Below are 15,717 nucleotides of genomic sequence, written 5' to 3'. Positions count from 1 at the left end.
TTTTTTAATGGATTGTTTGATTTTTTACTGTATGTCTCAAGAGTTTTAGATAGGAGTCCTTTATCAGATATGTGGTTCACAGATATTGTCTCCCACTGGGTAGCTTGTCTTTTTATCCTCTGAACAAGATCCTTCACAAAGCAAACACTTTTAATTTCAACAAAGTTCAATTTAACATTTTTTTCTTTTATGGATCATATTTTTGGTGTCATGACTAAGAACTCTTCACCAAGCCCCTGGCGCCTGAGATTTTCTTTTGTGTTTTCTTCTACAAGTTTTATATTTTATGTGGTGTTGTTTCGTTTAATTTTGTTTAGCTCTCTGTCCACACCATAAAAACTTTATTTACTATGGCCGTGTCCTCTTAAACCATATCCGGAGTATAATTATGTGTTACATTTAAGTCTGTGACCCATTTCGAGTTAGTTTTTGTATAAGATGGGAGGCTTTGCTTGGGGCTCTCCCTCTCCCCTCTCCCCGCCCCCAAGGATACCTAATTTGTGCCATTTGTTGAAAATATTGTTCTTCCTCCACTGAACTGCTTTTGCAATTTGAAAGACCTATTTTTCTTCAATCCTGAAAGGCTGGGAGAATTTCATTCTGCCCCTCACAGTATTTGAGCTTAGCATTCCTCCCCATGCAGGTTTGGAATCTGGTATATGTCTAGTCTATGGCCATACCACCCTGAACGTGCCCACTATTATCTGATCTCAGAAGCTAAGCAGAGTTGGGCCTGGTTAGCACTTGGATGGGAGATCAGGTATATGCCTTGATGGGTTGACATCATGGGGGTCTTTCCCCTTTAGCACCATGAGACTATGGGGGATTATCTTTGCCTTTTAGCTTTCATCTCAGTCTGGAATTTAGCAACTACTCCATGGGGGGAAAGGCCATGATTTTGGGGGCACATCCAATTTCCAATCCATTACACCAGCCCCTCATGGCCACCCCAAAAATTCACTGCCCAAGGATTCCCTCTTCCCACTAAACCAATCAGCCTGCACTCAGAACAGGAAATTTTTTCCAGGGAAGAAGATGATGTGCTCATCAACTCACACACGAAAGGCTCTTTTCTCTCTGAAAATTTAGTTTGTCTACTTCTTGTTGTTTCTATGTTCTCCACACAACTTCCAGAAGGATGGCTTAAACATGTAATCATACCATATCCTTCCCCTGCTCAAGTCTACTCAATGGATTCCTAATGCACATGAAATCAAGTCTGAGTTTCTTAAAATGTTTGAAGTAATCTTTTCCCTCATATTGTTGACCTCGATCCAGCCACGCTGATTTCCTTGTTATTCCTTTTTAAAAAAAAAAAAAAAAGATTTTATTTTCAAGCAATCTCTACAGTCAGTGTGGGGCTTGAACTCACAACCCCGAGATCAAGAATTGGATGCTCTGTGGACTGAGCCAGCCAGGCGCTCCAATATTATCTCCGCGTAAAGTTTTTTCTGACACCACACTCAAGTTAGAAGACTCTAAACTAGAGCTATGGCTCTTCGTCACAGCACTCTGGTTCTTTCCCTTACTGTACATATTGTATACTCTTTTTAGGCTGCTTGTTTACTTTTTCTGTTGTCTCCTCGCAACTAGAATGTGAGCTCTGTGAGCCCAGGGACCTTGTCTTTCTTGTGTGCTGCTACCGTCCCCAGCACACAGAACAGCTTCTGGCACATGCAGGTATTGTAAATATTTATCACATGGAAAAATGAAGCCCTTGAACACAGTCCTTATGATCCCCAAACTTGAGCCCCTTCTCCTACATTCTGCTCCCAGGGAAGAGTTAGTATTGGTGGGGAGGGAACTGACTGAGAGTAGAGCTGGCTTCCGCAGTGACTCTGGGAGTGCCATTGGGCGACCTCTTTCCTCTCTCCCAGCCTCAGTTTATCCATTTGTTCTTAGCTGTGGCGCCCTGAGCCACAGGGACCTTGGCAGAGAGAGGAACAGAAGCAGATCCTTCTCTGTCCAGCAGGCGGAGCAACTCACTTTCTAATTTTTTTTTTCTCTGCGCTGGACGTGCCTGCCTCTCTCTCTGGTTCTGAGTGATCTCTGGTGCCTCCTCGTCAAAATGCACAGTCTACTGTCACCCACCACCACCAGAAACCTCCCGTGAAGTGCTTCTTTTTTGTCACATATTTTAATTTTTTAGATTCTCCTTTATTTGGTTGAACTTTTAAAGAAACTTTTAATTTCAGAATAGATTTAGATTTATGGAAATGTTAAATATACTCCATGCCTATCATTTCCCCTGTTATTAACGTCTTACACTTACTGGTGCACTTGTCACAATTAATGAGGCTATATGGATACATTATTATTAACTAAAGTCCATAATCTATTCAGATTTCTCTCTTTTTTTTAAACCTCTCTTTTTTCTGTTCCAAGATCCTATCCAGAATATCACTGTGTATTTCGTTGTCATTTTTCTTAGGCTCCTTTCAGCTGTTCACAGCTTCTCAGACTTCTCTTTCCTTTTTGATGACCACCAGGGAGGTTTTTAGATGGGGCTCCAGCGTGTCTTGAGCTTACATATTCCCTTAAGATTCGAAGCTGAGCGCTATAACCTTTTGCCTTCTGGGGAACTCAGGAACAAGTTTTTGTGGTAGAAACTGGTGACTTTCGACTCAAATCCTTGGGCTGATCTTCAGAAATGGTCCCTCTCAATCTAATATTTCTGGTGTGTCTGTCGTGTGCTCATCCCCGTGTACCGTGCCAGCAGAGGAGTGGCGCTAAGACTGGGTCCTCCCAGGGCTTATGGTTCACTTCTTCTGTCCAAGTTGGAGAACAGAGGCACAGGAAAGAAGAGGGCAATGCTTTATCCGTGTTTCACCCAAGGATCCATCCAAGGTGGAAAAGGGGTGACAGGTCCCTAGAATGTCTTCCTTCTTGTGGGACCCTCTCAAGGGCATGGCCCTGGAGCTGGAGGATTTGGAATGAGACAGAATTTAGGTGACTCTCAGTGTCATGGTCTCAGCTACGGGAGTCCAGTCCCATATTTCGCTGGGGGAAGATTGGAGTTTCCTTCCTCTCCTTGAGAAAGAAACTTCTCTGAGACTTGGTGGTTAACAGTGCCTTCTAATTCACTTTAGTAACTTATGTCTGTTCTGTGCTCCTCAGCTTAGAAAGACCCAATCAGATTCTAGTAGCATCTTTGAGGGGTAAGTACCTTTTTTTTTTTTTTCTTTCAGTCCTATTTTACCTGTGAAGAAACTGAGGCTCAGGTCTGACACAGCAAATAGTGGTTGGACATGGGATTTTAATCCACCTCTTTCTGTCCCCTAATTTTCATTTTCCTACCCCCCACCAAGTTCTTCTCTTGACCCAGTCAGTTTTATTCTGCTCAAAATTTGGGGGTCTTCTCTAGCTTGTGGACCTGGAGGAGGAGAAGAGGCACCTGGTCCAGCCCAAACCTGACTTTCTCAGGTCATCTGGGATGGGACGATTTGAGATGGTGATTCACTGGCTTTGGGAACAGAGGGAACAACCCAGAACTCAGATGTAGACGATGCGAGTATGTTGCCTACCCATGCCTCCCACCAATGGTAGAGGCAAATCATTTTTTACCTGAGATCATCAGTTTCTCCTTCTGTGAAATGGTGCTAATATGCCTGCCTAAAGGCTTTATTGCAATGAATAGAGGATGTAAAAGTGTCCACTGAAAGCCCCACGCAGAGATTACGCAGATGGGCATCATCTCCAATGAGAAGATCCAGGGCCCCAAAGGGAAGTCGCTTCCCTGCAGGACAAGGCTGAAGGAAGAGACTCATGTCTGAAATTTCAAATCAATGTGCAGGAAAATGCCAAGCTGAATCCCCTACCCATCCCTGGCCCTTCTCCTCCCTCCCACATTGTGAGCGCTGCAAGCCTAGAGCAGGGAGGAGACTCCAATACCCTCTAATATTTTACACCAAAGCACCTTGAAGGCAAGTGTTTCAGCTCCAAACTCTCCAGCTTCTAGCACGGAGTGGGCCACACACTGTATGCCCATGTCAAGTGAAGGAATGAATGAGTGCATAAGTGAATGAAGAAACACCAGGGCTGTCAGCAGACCCAGACTTTATCTCCTGACCCCCGGGCTCCCAACCTTCTCAGATCCCCACCCTTCCCTTTCCGCAACAGTACATGACACCAGCAGTACCAAAAAGGCAAACTGGACTTTATTATAAAGTTGGCTACAAAGTCACCGCAGCACCACGAAGTGGCCACCTGGGCAGACCCAGGCAGTCTGGCAGCCGGGTGAGTCCCGCACCAGGTACACGCACTCGTGCAAGCACACGTGTGACAGCGGCAGGTCTGCCTTCCTCCATCGGAAAGGAACGTAGCGTCTCTTCGCGCCCCCCACCCCAGGCGCGGGGCGCAAAAGTCACAAGAAGGGCCGCCAGGGCGGCAGAGTCCATCGGAATTGAAATCCCGTTACTGGTGTGTAGAGAATTCTACGTGGGTGTCAAGAGCCCCTCGGGGCACAGGCTGGCCCAGGTGGGCACTGCCTTTCCCCCACCAAGGCCCAGGGGTGGCTTGGCCCCCAGGAGTGGAGAACTGGCCCAGGCCCATGGGGTAGTGCGGGGAGTGGGGAAGTGAGACTCCCCCATTCTCCGCTTGAAAATCCCATTCAAGGAAACTCACTACGAGTGAATACAGATTGAAATGGAAACTGAGATTGCTTGAAGTCTCTAAATTTTAAAAAGAAGCTCCCCTCCCCTGCCCTCCCACCTCCCCCCCCCAAATCCTGCAGGGCCTAGGGAATCAGATATATCCCCCTCTGGCCCCCAGAATCCCCCCAACTGTCCCGGGGGGGTGGAGAGCGGCTCCACGTCTTGATGACAATATGCCATACTTGACGACGTTAAGTCACAGACTTATTCAAAACGTTGGTTCCCCTCCACTTCCATCTGCAGAGAGAGAGAGAGAGAAAGAAAGAGAGAGAGAGAGAGAGAGAGAGAGAGAGAGAGATGACAGTCAGTAAGTCCATTAGGAAAGATAGATTGAGAATGTGGTGTACTGTTGACACATAGTATGGGCTTCAAATATGTTGGTCCAATGACCGAGTGATCACCAGAGGCTCGGCAAGATAAGGGAGCAATTTGGGAGGATGGAGTGAAACTACAACTGTAGTTTTGGAAAGGATGGAGCCATGAGCAAGGAGCCCCCAATGGGCCAGGGGCTGATCTTCACTTTCTGCCTTTCCCAAACTTCTACAAACTCTTGCTCTGTATTCTCTTTAAGGAGTAAGAATACTGAGATAGAACTCTAATCCCTCATCCATCAATTTGTTATGTGACCTTAGGCAAGTTTCTTTAACTCTGGGACCTTGGTTTTCTTCATCTGTAAGATGGGTGGTGATAGCTGATCTAGGTCCCTCACAGAATTAAGAAGCACAAGCCATTACCAAGGATTCTCTTGCGTTTTATACTGCACCCCTGATCCCTGCCCTCTAGGCTCACTTGCCCAGAATAACTATGCTAAGTTTTTCACTAGTTCTTATCCTCACTGCTACCCTGGGCAGCAGGTGTTGTTATCCTATTAATAAAATTCAGGCACAGAAAGGGGAGTTTACTCATCTAATTCCACCAGCATCTCATTGGCAGAACAGGGACTTGAGTTTCTCAACATTTTGGTTGGACTTACCTTCATGGAAGCTGTCTTGAACTTGGCTCTGGAGTTGATGCAACTCATCAGTAAACCCATCGTAGGGGAATGCTGAGACACCTGTCTCAAAGGCGGTTTCATATGTGGCCAGGTCCTCCAGGAAGCTGTGGTCTTCTGGGGACAGGTTGTTGCAAGGCGATGAGGCCCCTCCTGGGACCGCTGCCTCAGGATCCCCTGAACTCCATTCCCCATTGGGGTCTGGGGTAGAGAGATCCATGAATATGTCTTCCACGGGCGTCTCTTCCAGGAATATGTTATCAGGGTCAGCCAGGAAATCCAGCTCCTGGCATTTCCAGGGTTTCAGGTCCAGACTGAGCACAGGGGGACCAGCCCCCGGCAGGGACAGGTTGGAGTCTAGGGGCTCCAGACCTCCAAGTGGCTCTAGCCCGCCCGTGCCAGCCTCAGCTGAGAAGGGCCTGTCCATGCCCTGAGCCAACTGGCTGATCTGCTGGATGAGGCGGTCTATCTCATTCTGCTCCTTCTCAGAGTAGTGGAAGAAACTCTGCTTGACTGGAGAGGCCTCAGGTGTAAGCAGGCCTTCGGGTACCAGAGGGACATCCACAGAGAGGGGGCCCCGCAGCTGGGCTAGGGCCAGGAGCGTGCAGTCCCCATTACCAGGGCTGCTAGGACTTGGGGGCAACTTCTCATAGAGAAAACTGCATCCCTCCTGGGTGAAGTAAGTCTTGGTGGGATTGGGGCTCAGTTGCTCTGGGAAGGTTTGGCTGGGGCTGTTGAGGTGTGCTTGGAATGCTGTGCTGGGAGGAGTCAGTTGTTCATGGGCAGGACTGCCCAGAGGCTCTGGAAAGGTGGCAGTGCTGGGAAGCAGCTGGTCTGGGAAGGTAGAGGTGCAGGGAGTCAATTGATCTTCATAGCTTCTGGCTGAGGTTTCAGTCATCTGGCCTTGAAGTGGGCTCATCAGTGGATCTGGGAAGGTTGCACTGCTTGGAGTCAGTTGATCAGAAAAGGTGGCAGTGCTTGGAGTCAGCTGTTCTTGGAGAGAGCTGGATGGAGTGGACAAGTGGGTCTGGAAGGGCTCGTGGAGGCTGAAGAGGAAGGCACAGCCTCCTGGCTGGTGCGGTGTGTAGGGTGGAGTGCACACAAGATCCTTGCTCAGGTCTGCTTGAAGAGAAGGCTCAGGGCCAGACGGGAATGCCAGGTAACTAAAGCCCAACTCTTTTTGGGATTGAGGAAGCTCTTCTGATGTTGAGGCTGCACCCAGGTCTGGAGCACTAGGGAAATTGGTGCTTCTGGGAGCTCCCAAGGCTGGGGGGAAGAGTGGGTTGGGGCTGGAACACTGCTCTTGGGAGAGGATGTTCTCTGGGAATGAGGGCAGCATGGCTGGGGTGCCCAGAACATAGGCTGCCTGGGTGTTTTCAGAGTTCAGCTGCTGGCGGAGGCTCCAGGCTTCTGTGTCACTGGAGAGGAGAGAAGAGGCAGACAGTAAGGGTCTGGTGGTCTTTCCCAGAGCAGTTCCTGATTTTTACCTCTCCATGCCCACCTCAGTTGCCCTCCAAGCCCCTGCCTTGCAGCTCACCTGATTGGGTAGTTATTAGCAGTAATGGGGCCCTCTGGACCTTCTGAGTATAACAGGCAATAAATCCATGCCCAGCCTCCAGGCTTGGCCTGCAGTCTCACCACCATCTCTGCCTGAATATCTCCACTCTCAGCCACTGAAGGAAAAGAAGAGATGCAGAGTTAGGATGTCCATCAGGCGACGCCACCTAAACTTCCCTCTTATTGACCTTTCCACTGAATTGGGGTATCCATGACATCTCCATTTCTGACTACCCTCACCTGCACCACTCAGCTCCCCACATTGACCTCACCACTTGGAGTCCCCCAGTCCTGACTCTATTCTCACTTTGACTCCTCACCCTAATGTTCATTCTATAATATCCAAAAATTGTTGGCCTCTGTTATCTCCCCAGCATCATTCTTGACCACAGCCCTTCTTGGTTGGGTCTCCCATGACCTTTCCCAGAGCCCTGTCTTGTCCCCAGCCTCTCTGGACACTCACACAGGCGGTAGTGTTGAGCAGAAGCGTGGGCCAGGTCCTCGGGGTGCAGCAGTCCATACCATGATTTACAGAGCAGTTCACTGCGCTCAAAGCCCAGGTAGATTAGGACACTGGGAAGGTGGAAAGGGTGTGGTCAGCTTTCTGTTTTCTCTGCTTTATACCCAGGCATCTCACTCCCTCCCAGGTTCTCTGCCCCCTTACACCCCATCCTCCCTGCTCCTGACTCCAGAATCTGGGGTCCCCTCATCTCTGGCTTGCTTTCCTCCTGGAGTCTGAATGCTCTGGACTTACCTCTCAGAGATGTCCAGTAGGGCCAGGTCCTTAGCGTGACGGCTCTGGAACATGGCCAGGAAGAGTGAGGCAGGGCCAGGGCCAGGGCCAGGGCGAGGTCTTGGCTCCAGTGGAGCACAGAAAGCCGTGAAAACAGGGTTTCCTGCCCAGTAGGCTCCAGGTGGATGAGCATGGAATCGGCCTCGAATAAGCACCAGTTTGTTGCCTGCACTCTGGCGCCTGAGGGACTTGGAAGTGTTGAAGCGACAGCGGAAGAGGCGATCTAGGTAAATGAAGAGAAAAGCTGATAAGAGGGTGGATTGTTGAGAGAGATAGCAGGTGGAGAGGAGCAGGGAAGCAGGAAGGAGGTTTGATTGAGAGAGTGAGAAAGGGAGTTCTTACCGGTGTCCAAGGCAGAGGGCAGGGTGAGTTGCTGGCGCACAGTTAGGTGGTCAGCTGGGTCAATGATGTCGTAGATACTGTCACCCTGGGCAACGAGGTCCACCTGGAAAAAGGTGAAGAAGAGATGAAATGACATTTAGTGATGGCAGCAAGAATGAATCCTTAGCACATAGCATCTGGCAGTGTATAACCTCTCCTGCCTCGGTAATTCTCAGATTCTCAAAAGTGGAAAGCTCATTGTATCCCATACGTGCTCTAGCCCAACCTAAGAGGACCCTCAGCACTCACCATGGAGTGGCCCAGATGTTCGCTCACACTCTCAGACAGATATAGCAGCTTCCCCTCAGCTGTGAACACAAGTAGAAATCCAGGTAGTGCCGCCACTATGTCTTCAAGCTCTTGAGATGAGAGAAGCCCTGTGGGGCCCGCCAGAGGAGTGCCTGCAGGGTAAGAAGATATGGTGGGTCAGGAGTAAAACTGGGAAGCAAATCATAAGTAAGGAAGGCATGGACTGAGTTTCAGAAAATCCAGAGGAATTTCTCATGAACCTGCCTCTGCACACACCTGTTGACCCGCTACCCACAGCTCTTGCCCAAGGAACCTGTTGCTGGATTTCCCTAGCCAGCCAGCCCTTTGACTTCTAAGTCGGAGCTGGGTCTTTGCTGGCCCTGAATTTCAGACCCTCGGACAGCGCTCAAAAGACAACCGGGAGTTCAGCACCGCGGGCAGCGCCTCTCAACACGGTGATGCGGTCAGCACCGCGGACAGCGCCTCAAAGGCTGCTGAAGAGCCTTTTCAACGTAGAGAACAGTGGCCACGCTTGCCCCGGTTTGGGTGACTCCATCCCTGCAACTTCCCGGGCTTCCCTCCTCGGGTTCCTGGAGTGCCTCTACGTTGTGGGAACTGGGGCCATTCTGTCCTGGCTTTCTTATTCCCATAAATCTGGCACCAGGGACACTATCCAGGCTCTTACCAGAACTAAGGTGAGGTCTGAACAGAGCTCAGGAGGAAAAGTAGGAAGACCTGAGTTCCCCAAGTCCCGTCTCTCCCCAGCTCGCCGCCACGCTGCCCTAGACATGCATCAGTCCCTGCTGGTTCCCTCAGCTCCACTGTCCCCGGTGCCCGCCAGCTCTGGTCTCTGGCAGCCCCAGTTTGCTCACCTCCAGCGAAGAAGACGCCCTTGCGAGTGTAGATGCAAGCAAGACTCATAATGTGCAGGTAGGAGAGCCGGACCTTGTCCGCTTCAGCTAGAGGCAGGAGCTCCTTGAGGTTCCGGATCTCAGCGTTGATCTGGTCGCGGCGCGCCTTGGAGGCGCCCTTGGTGGAGCGGTACATGACTAGCGGCTGCAGGGCTCCAGCTCCGGTGCTCCGAACACCTGCGTTCCCGTCCCGACGCACCGGTGGCTTCTTCCTCCTTGCTTCCCCGTCTCTCGCTCAGGCTCTCTCTCTCTCTCTCTGTCTCTCCTCTCCTGGGCTCCGCTCGGCTGCGCTGCCCCCCTCGACTGCCTCGTTCCGCCTTATATAGCTCCTGCTAGGCGTGGGGGGCTCGCTTTACAGAAAGGGGGGGGGCGGGAAAGCAGGAGGCTGGGCTAAGCAAGCTGCAGCGGGAGCCACTGGCTGGGGAGGGGGGAGCGCTCCTCCTCCCTCCCGGGCTCCCGACGTCATCCCATGACGTAGAATGAGAGCGGGAGGGGGGACGGGGGGAGGGGGAGAACTGAGGCTGCGGAGGGGGCCGCGGCTGGCGGCAGCTGAACCGAGAAACGGGCGCTGCGTTAGGAAGGCCTGAAAGAGGGTGCAGGGACCCAGGGGTCCGAATGTGTTCAGCTGAGGGAAAGGACAGGGCAAGGGTTAAGGAGGTCTGAAGCCCCTGGCAGGAGAGTCTGTAGAGAGGAAGGAGGGGTTGGTTCCAACAGGGTTTTTCTAAGGAGATAAGGAAATGGGGGAGGGGAGGGGAGTCTACAAATTCTTCCTTGCTATTTGCCAGGCAAAGGTCATGTTCACATGGGGAGGAAAAGAAGAACCCTCCTTGGCCTCTGAGGGAGAGGTCGCAGCTGGGGTTTCTCTCTAGGGATTACTCAATCTGGGATTCCCTTAGTCACTTTCAAAGAACAAATCTCCTCCCCCTCCCCCGCCCCCCCCTCCCCGCTTTCCAAACCCGGGCTTGGCATTTAGCAAGGGGCATTATATGGAAGTCTAAGTCTCTAGGGTGGGGTGGAAAGGGGTTCCTGAGAGAGAGGGACCAGCTGAATTTGGCCTTGGTTCCATTTTCCCACAGCCAAGAATAGGAACACCAACACCAACGCTGGAGTCTGCAGTGATTCTCTGTTCCCCTGTCAACTAATTAACTGCAGCCACTAACGGGGGAAACTGAGGCAGGGTCCCAGGGCACGGTGAGGATCTGGGTCTGCATCTAGGTATCCCTTCCCCCACCCCGTTGCCAGCCCCAAAGCGAGCGGTTCCCCCCGCCCGACTGCAAGCCTCGGTCTCCCGGCGGGCCGGGGGCGGGGGCGGGGCCGGGGGAATCCCAGCTCCATATTAGGACAGGAATCCTCCGGCGGCTGCCGCGGCGGCGGCGGGCGGGGCCTGCCTGCCTCCGCACCGCTCCGGAGGGCTCCCCCCGTCTCCGGCGGGGAAGATGAGGAAGCAGCATAGAAAAGAGGGGGCCGTGCTGGACCCGCCGAGATCCCGCATCTGTCAAGGACCCCTTGACTCCGTCAGGCTGTCCTCCGTACCCCCCTGCAACCCCCTCCCCATCCTCGGCGCTAGGACTCCTCGTTCTGTCTCCTAACCTTCAACTCTCCACATCCTCCTTCCACAGCCCCGACTAGTTTCAGATCTCATTGCCTGCTTGGTGGTCTGTCTTACCTTTGTGCGCCCTCTCCCCCCTCCCCCCACCGCAGAAAAATGTTCCCCTTCTGCTCTCCAGAGACTCTTTCCAATCTCCATCAGTTTTGTCTCCATATCATGTCACCTTTGCCCTCTCTCCTTCTTTCTTTTTTCTCTTTTCAGCACGGATGATTGCTCTCTACAGGGGATGAGGGGTGCCTTTCTTTCCCCCAGCATCACATCTGGGCTAGGGGACATTTTATGTGAAATCTTATTTGGTGGAGTAGGGATCTGTGTGAAATCACTTGAGAGGCTGGAAATGAGACCACTTAAAAATTGCGGGAGAGGGACTGGATTGATTGTAGGAAGTCACATAGGAAGGGTGGGGATAAACTTTGACACCAAGAAGCAAAACTTGGGGTCAAAGAACCCCTCATTCCCATGGGAAAGGGTGGTGGCAAGAGTGGCAGAGTGGGAGCAGGAGACAGCCGAGGAGAAGGGTGTCTGGGCATCTGATCCTGACCTCTTGTGCCATTTTGGCAAAGGTTGGGCCATCTCCATCAACTATCCTGTGTTCAGTGGTACAACTGAGATGAAGGGAAGAGGGGGGGGGGGGGGCTGGCTGGCTGCCACTCTCTCTAACCCTATTTATCTGGATTTTAGAGAAATGGTTCCTTCAGGAAGCATATCTCTGTTCCTCTTTCATCTCCGTCTGACCCCTGATGTATCCATCCCTCTAGCTTCTGACCTTTGGACCCCTTGATCTCAAGCACTTGATCTTTGGACCCCATCCTTGTATGAAAATCCAGGGAAGTATTCCTATTTTCTTCACCCACTGATGCTTTAGCCTTGGGTGGGAGACAGACTTAGTGTCCCTCTCTATGATAAGAACTATTTGTTGGTTGGGTGCAGCCAGTCTCCAGCAAGGTGAACAGAGCTGCTGTGAAAGAATGGGGCATTGACCGCTGTCCATGGTTCTGGGGGGAAAAAAAATCCCTGAAGTCATTTGGCCATAGTCTACCTGGACATCAAAAGAGAGCGTGAGTCCACACAGGCTTCAGAGTGAGGCCCCCGTTAGCTGTTCCCTTCTCCTCTGAGGATGAATGTGGGAGGGGGCTTTAGGGGCCCAAGGGGTCTGAGCTCGAGGAGTAAAATAAGCATGCGAGGAGAACTAACCAAGGGAAGAATCCTTGCATTTTTCCAGAATGGGCTGGGGGGGAAGGCCTTCTGGAAAGAAAGAAGGGTCTAGAAAGGGACAAGGGAGGGGGGAAGATAAGGGCTTATCCTAGTTCACCCACTCTAATTCAAGTTGAGAAGCTCTATATGCCCCAATGTCTCCTCTCCCTAGGCCAGCTCCCACTCCCCTTGCCTCCCACCTCCGTGAAGCTATTTTTAACTGTGCAGAACCAAAAATAGCTTGGCAGCAGCTTCAGGCCGTGGGAGAGGAGCTATTTATATCACCAGTGACGGTTCCAAAATAGCAAGCAGGAGGAGGGGGGCGGCTGGCACGCTAGAGAGCTCCTGGCCGCTGCTAAAAATACTGGCAGTGTGAGTCATCCCGGCCTGGCTGAGTCACCCCATTCTCCCCCCCGAATCGGCAGGCAGCAGCAGCAGAACAGAACAGGCTAAGAATTGGAAGCTTGAGATGGGGGAGGTATCAGAGCCCATCATCTATGGGAAAGTGGGCAAGAAGCGATTTGATTCAAGAGGGGCTTTGGGGTGAATGTGTAGAAGGAAGGGGGGGTGCAGCTAAACCCACTGGGTGAGCCTGCAGTATTCCCAGCAATGCACTGCTGTTTAGGGATGCATGGGCAATTGATGGGAGGGAGCCAGACTGAGGGTGTGCATGTGTCTGTCTGTCCATTTGACTGTGACTATATTTGTATGTCTGTGTCTGTCTGCATGTAACTTTGTGTTTGTGTCCCTGTGTATTTATGCATTTGCCTGCATCTATGTCTGCCTTTGTAAAAAAAAAAATGTCTACCACTTCCTGCGTTATGGGTAGTTCCATGTTTGTGTCTGTATGTGTTCATGTGTTTGCAGCTTTCCGTGCCTCCTTGTCTGTGTGTGTGTTCGTGTCCATATGTGAGTCTGCTCTGTGCCTTTTATTCTCAGCATCCAATGGAGAATGTGAATTTGCATGCATCCCCAGCCTCAATGCATCTTCTGTTGCCCTCTCTGATATCACTTGTTGGGCTCTTACACCACCTATCCCTTACTCACCTCTCTCCACCCAGCATCTTCCTTTCTTTCTGACACTTGGCCCCCAACCATTTGTGAAAGTGTGTGTTGCATGCAATCTCTAGTAAAAAGATGGAGGAAGTGAGCCCCATATGACCTCTCCCTTTTCTCTTGAATTATCCTGAATCCTCCCTGGCCTGCAGGAGTAAGTGGTTTTCCATCGCTCCATATTTGGGGCGCTGAGGGAAGAGAAGGGCTTTCTTTAGTTCTAAAAAAAAATTCCTGGTGTGGGCACAGGCATGCGCAGCGCGCACACACACACATACACACACAACTGAGAGAGAGAATGAGAAGAGAAAAAAATATCAAGGTCCCTTCTTTACTGAGACAAGCTCTTTGCATCTGTTGCCATGGCAACCCGCCCACTCCTTCCCCGAAAAATCACCAAGAAGAGGTGATGGCATTGAGGACGGATTGGCTGATTTCTTTCTTTATTATTTTTTTCTGAAAAAGGTCTTTTTATAGCAAGAACAGGCCGTGAGATCCCTTGCTCCTGTCTTGCATAGCTTTATTGGGGACCTGGAGAGACATCACCCCTTACCCACTCTCAAAGAGAAGGTGTATCTTTTCCAGAGATTTTGGGGAGGATGGCCTCCTGAGAGGGAGATGGAAAGTGATGGGAAGGGGGGGGTCTGCTTCTCTAGAAGAGTATGGAGACTCCTGGTTAGGGCTGCTTTTCTGGATATTTGGGGCAAGGATCTTTCTTGACAGGACTGTTGCAGTGTATTCTGTCCTGCCCTGGATAAATGTGTTTATGATACAAGAAGGAGAAAGAGAGAGGAAAGGGAGGAGGGGAGGGAGAGAGAGAAGGAGAGAGTGTGTGTGTGGAGGGGGTGTAGAGAACCACTTTATGGGTCTTCAGAGCATATGACAAGATGCCAAAGGACACGAGATCTCAGTGGTGGTCAGACCAGACAGGCAGACAAGATGGCTCAAGAAACATCCATTAATGCAATTGATGGTGCTGTGAGTCACCGCCAGATCGCGACTGTGTCTTCTTGCCATGCACCCCAGCTTCCCTGATACATAGATAAATGATCTGGGGAGCACTGAATCTCACCTTTCCTAACTCTTGATTCTCAAAAGCCTCCTCTAAAGCCTGGCCACCAGCCACTGCAGCCACATCACTTTCTCAAGTGAACTGTAGCCTCCTGCCAAATGACTGGATGGTGGAAAAGAAGGGATTCCTCGTTTCCTCCTGTGCTTGGCTTGCTACAGAAATGGGGTCACTTGAGGATGGAGGTTGGAAAGCCAGACTAAGGATCTGACTCTAGAGAGAAACACCTCTTCCTTCCAGCAGGCTGCTGCCACCCTTAGCAGGCAAGGGTATGGCCTTGGGAGGGGAGTTAGCTCTACTTGAAGTGATGGAAAGACCTGAGATTTGCTCTGACCTGTTAGACCTATTCTCATGGCAAATCTGGCTGATACTGTTATAGCAATTTGATAGATGGTGAAACTGAGGATCAGAGATAGATACTGACTTACCCAAATTCACACAGCAAGTCATTGGTGGTTCTGGGTCTTAAGCCTAGTTCCCTGCCCCCAGCCCAGGCTCTTTCTCTTGCACTATGGGGTACAGCGGGGGTCTGCAAACTCTGGCCAGCATTCCAAATCTGGCCTACTGAGCGTTTTTGTAAATAAAGTTTTATTGACACACAACCACACCTATTTGTTTATGTATTGTCTATGGCTGTTTTCACCCTACAATGGCAGAGTCGAGCAGTCACAACAGAGACAAAATGGCTTGAAAAGCCTAATATATTTACAGACTGACCCTCTGCAGAGCAAGTTTTCCAACTTTTAGGGTAGGATGACTTCATACAAGGAATATCTCCACTTGTCTCTCTCTTTCTCAGCCAGAAGCTCTCCGGGCCCAGGGCATACCAAGCTGTCAGTTTATCTCCCTTTATTCTTCCAAATGCCAAGAAGCAGTAGTGGTGTCTCTGCACTACTAGGGGAGGAGAGATTGGGAAGCCTCATGGGCTGGGCTCCTTACTAGGCTAGAAGCTAGGCTTTGTAGCTAGGTAGATGGAGCCTCCCCATGCAGGAGTGATGCTCCACATCCTGCTGCCATGGCAACAAAGTTGGAGTTGGCAACAAAAAATCAGGGTACTCCTTTCCATCCTTACCTCAACCCTAGTCTCAAGACTGCATTTTGGGAAGGGGGGGTGTCCCATATTTGGTGATTAAGGTATTTTTCGGAAGACAGAAAGCCCTGATGGGAAGAGAGTCATGGTATTATGAGGACTCGGGCCTCCTGGAGCCTCCAGTCTAACCACGGGGAAGAATCTCTATGCACCTTCTCAGAGAGGTTT

General features: G+C 50.8%; 1 protein-coding gene across 2 annotated transcripts; it reads right to left on the bottom strand.

Annotated features, from left to right (window-relative positions):
* Positions 1 to 4,860: 4,860 nt before the first annotated feature.
* NPAS4 (neuronal PAS domain protein 4) lies at positions 4,861 to 9,830 on the bottom strand. Of its 2 annotated transcripts, XM_007091848.3 has the most exons (8): positions 9,496 to 9,830; positions 8,624 to 8,775; positions 8,336 to 8,438; positions 7,955 to 8,216; positions 7,664 to 7,773; positions 7,181 to 7,316; positions 5,626 to 7,061; positions 4,861 to 4,889 (listed from the first exon to the last, which is right to left on the bottom strand). In XM_007091848.3, the coding sequence occupies exons 1-8, from the start codon at positions 9,668 to 9,670 to the stop codon at positions 4,861 to 4,863; spliced, it is 2,403 nt and encodes an 800-aa protein (XP_007091910.1). In that variant the 5' UTR covers positions 9,671 to 9,830. The 2 variants fall into 2 exon arrangements, with proteins under 2 accessions (XP_007091910.1, XP_015397483.1); XM_015541997.2 differs by lacking the exons at positions 7,664 to 7,773; positions 8,336 to 8,438; positions 8,624 to 8,775; positions 9,496 to 9,830 and having other exon boundaries at positions 7,955 to 8,126.
* Between the last annotated feature and the right edge of the window lie 5,887 nt (positions 9,831 to 15,717).

The sequence above is a fragment of the Panthera tigris genome, chromosome D1, assembly GCF_018350195.1.
Source record: "Panthera tigris isolate Pti1 chromosome D1, P.tigris_Pti1_mat1.1, whole genome shotgun sequence".
NCBI classification, from domain to species: Eukaryota; Metazoa; Chordata; class Mammalia; order Carnivora; family Felidae; genus Panthera; species Panthera tigris.
Note: the sequence above shows the minus strand (reverse complement) of the source record. Positions and strands in the feature narration are given on the sequence as shown.

Coding starts and splice junctions, on each gene's coding strand:
- NPAS4 (XM_007091848.3), bottom strand. CDS start 9,670: ATGTACCGCTCCACCAAGGGCGCCTCCAAGGCGCGCCGCGACCAGATC. Junction 8,776..9,495: donor GGGCGTCTTCTTCGCTGGAG/GTGAGCAAACTG, acceptor CTTACCCTGCAG/GCACTCCTCTGGCGGGCCCC. Junction 7,774..7,954: donor CTACTGGACATCTCTGAGAG/GTAAGTCCAGAG, acceptor CCACCTTCCCAG/TGTCCTAATCTACCTGGGCT.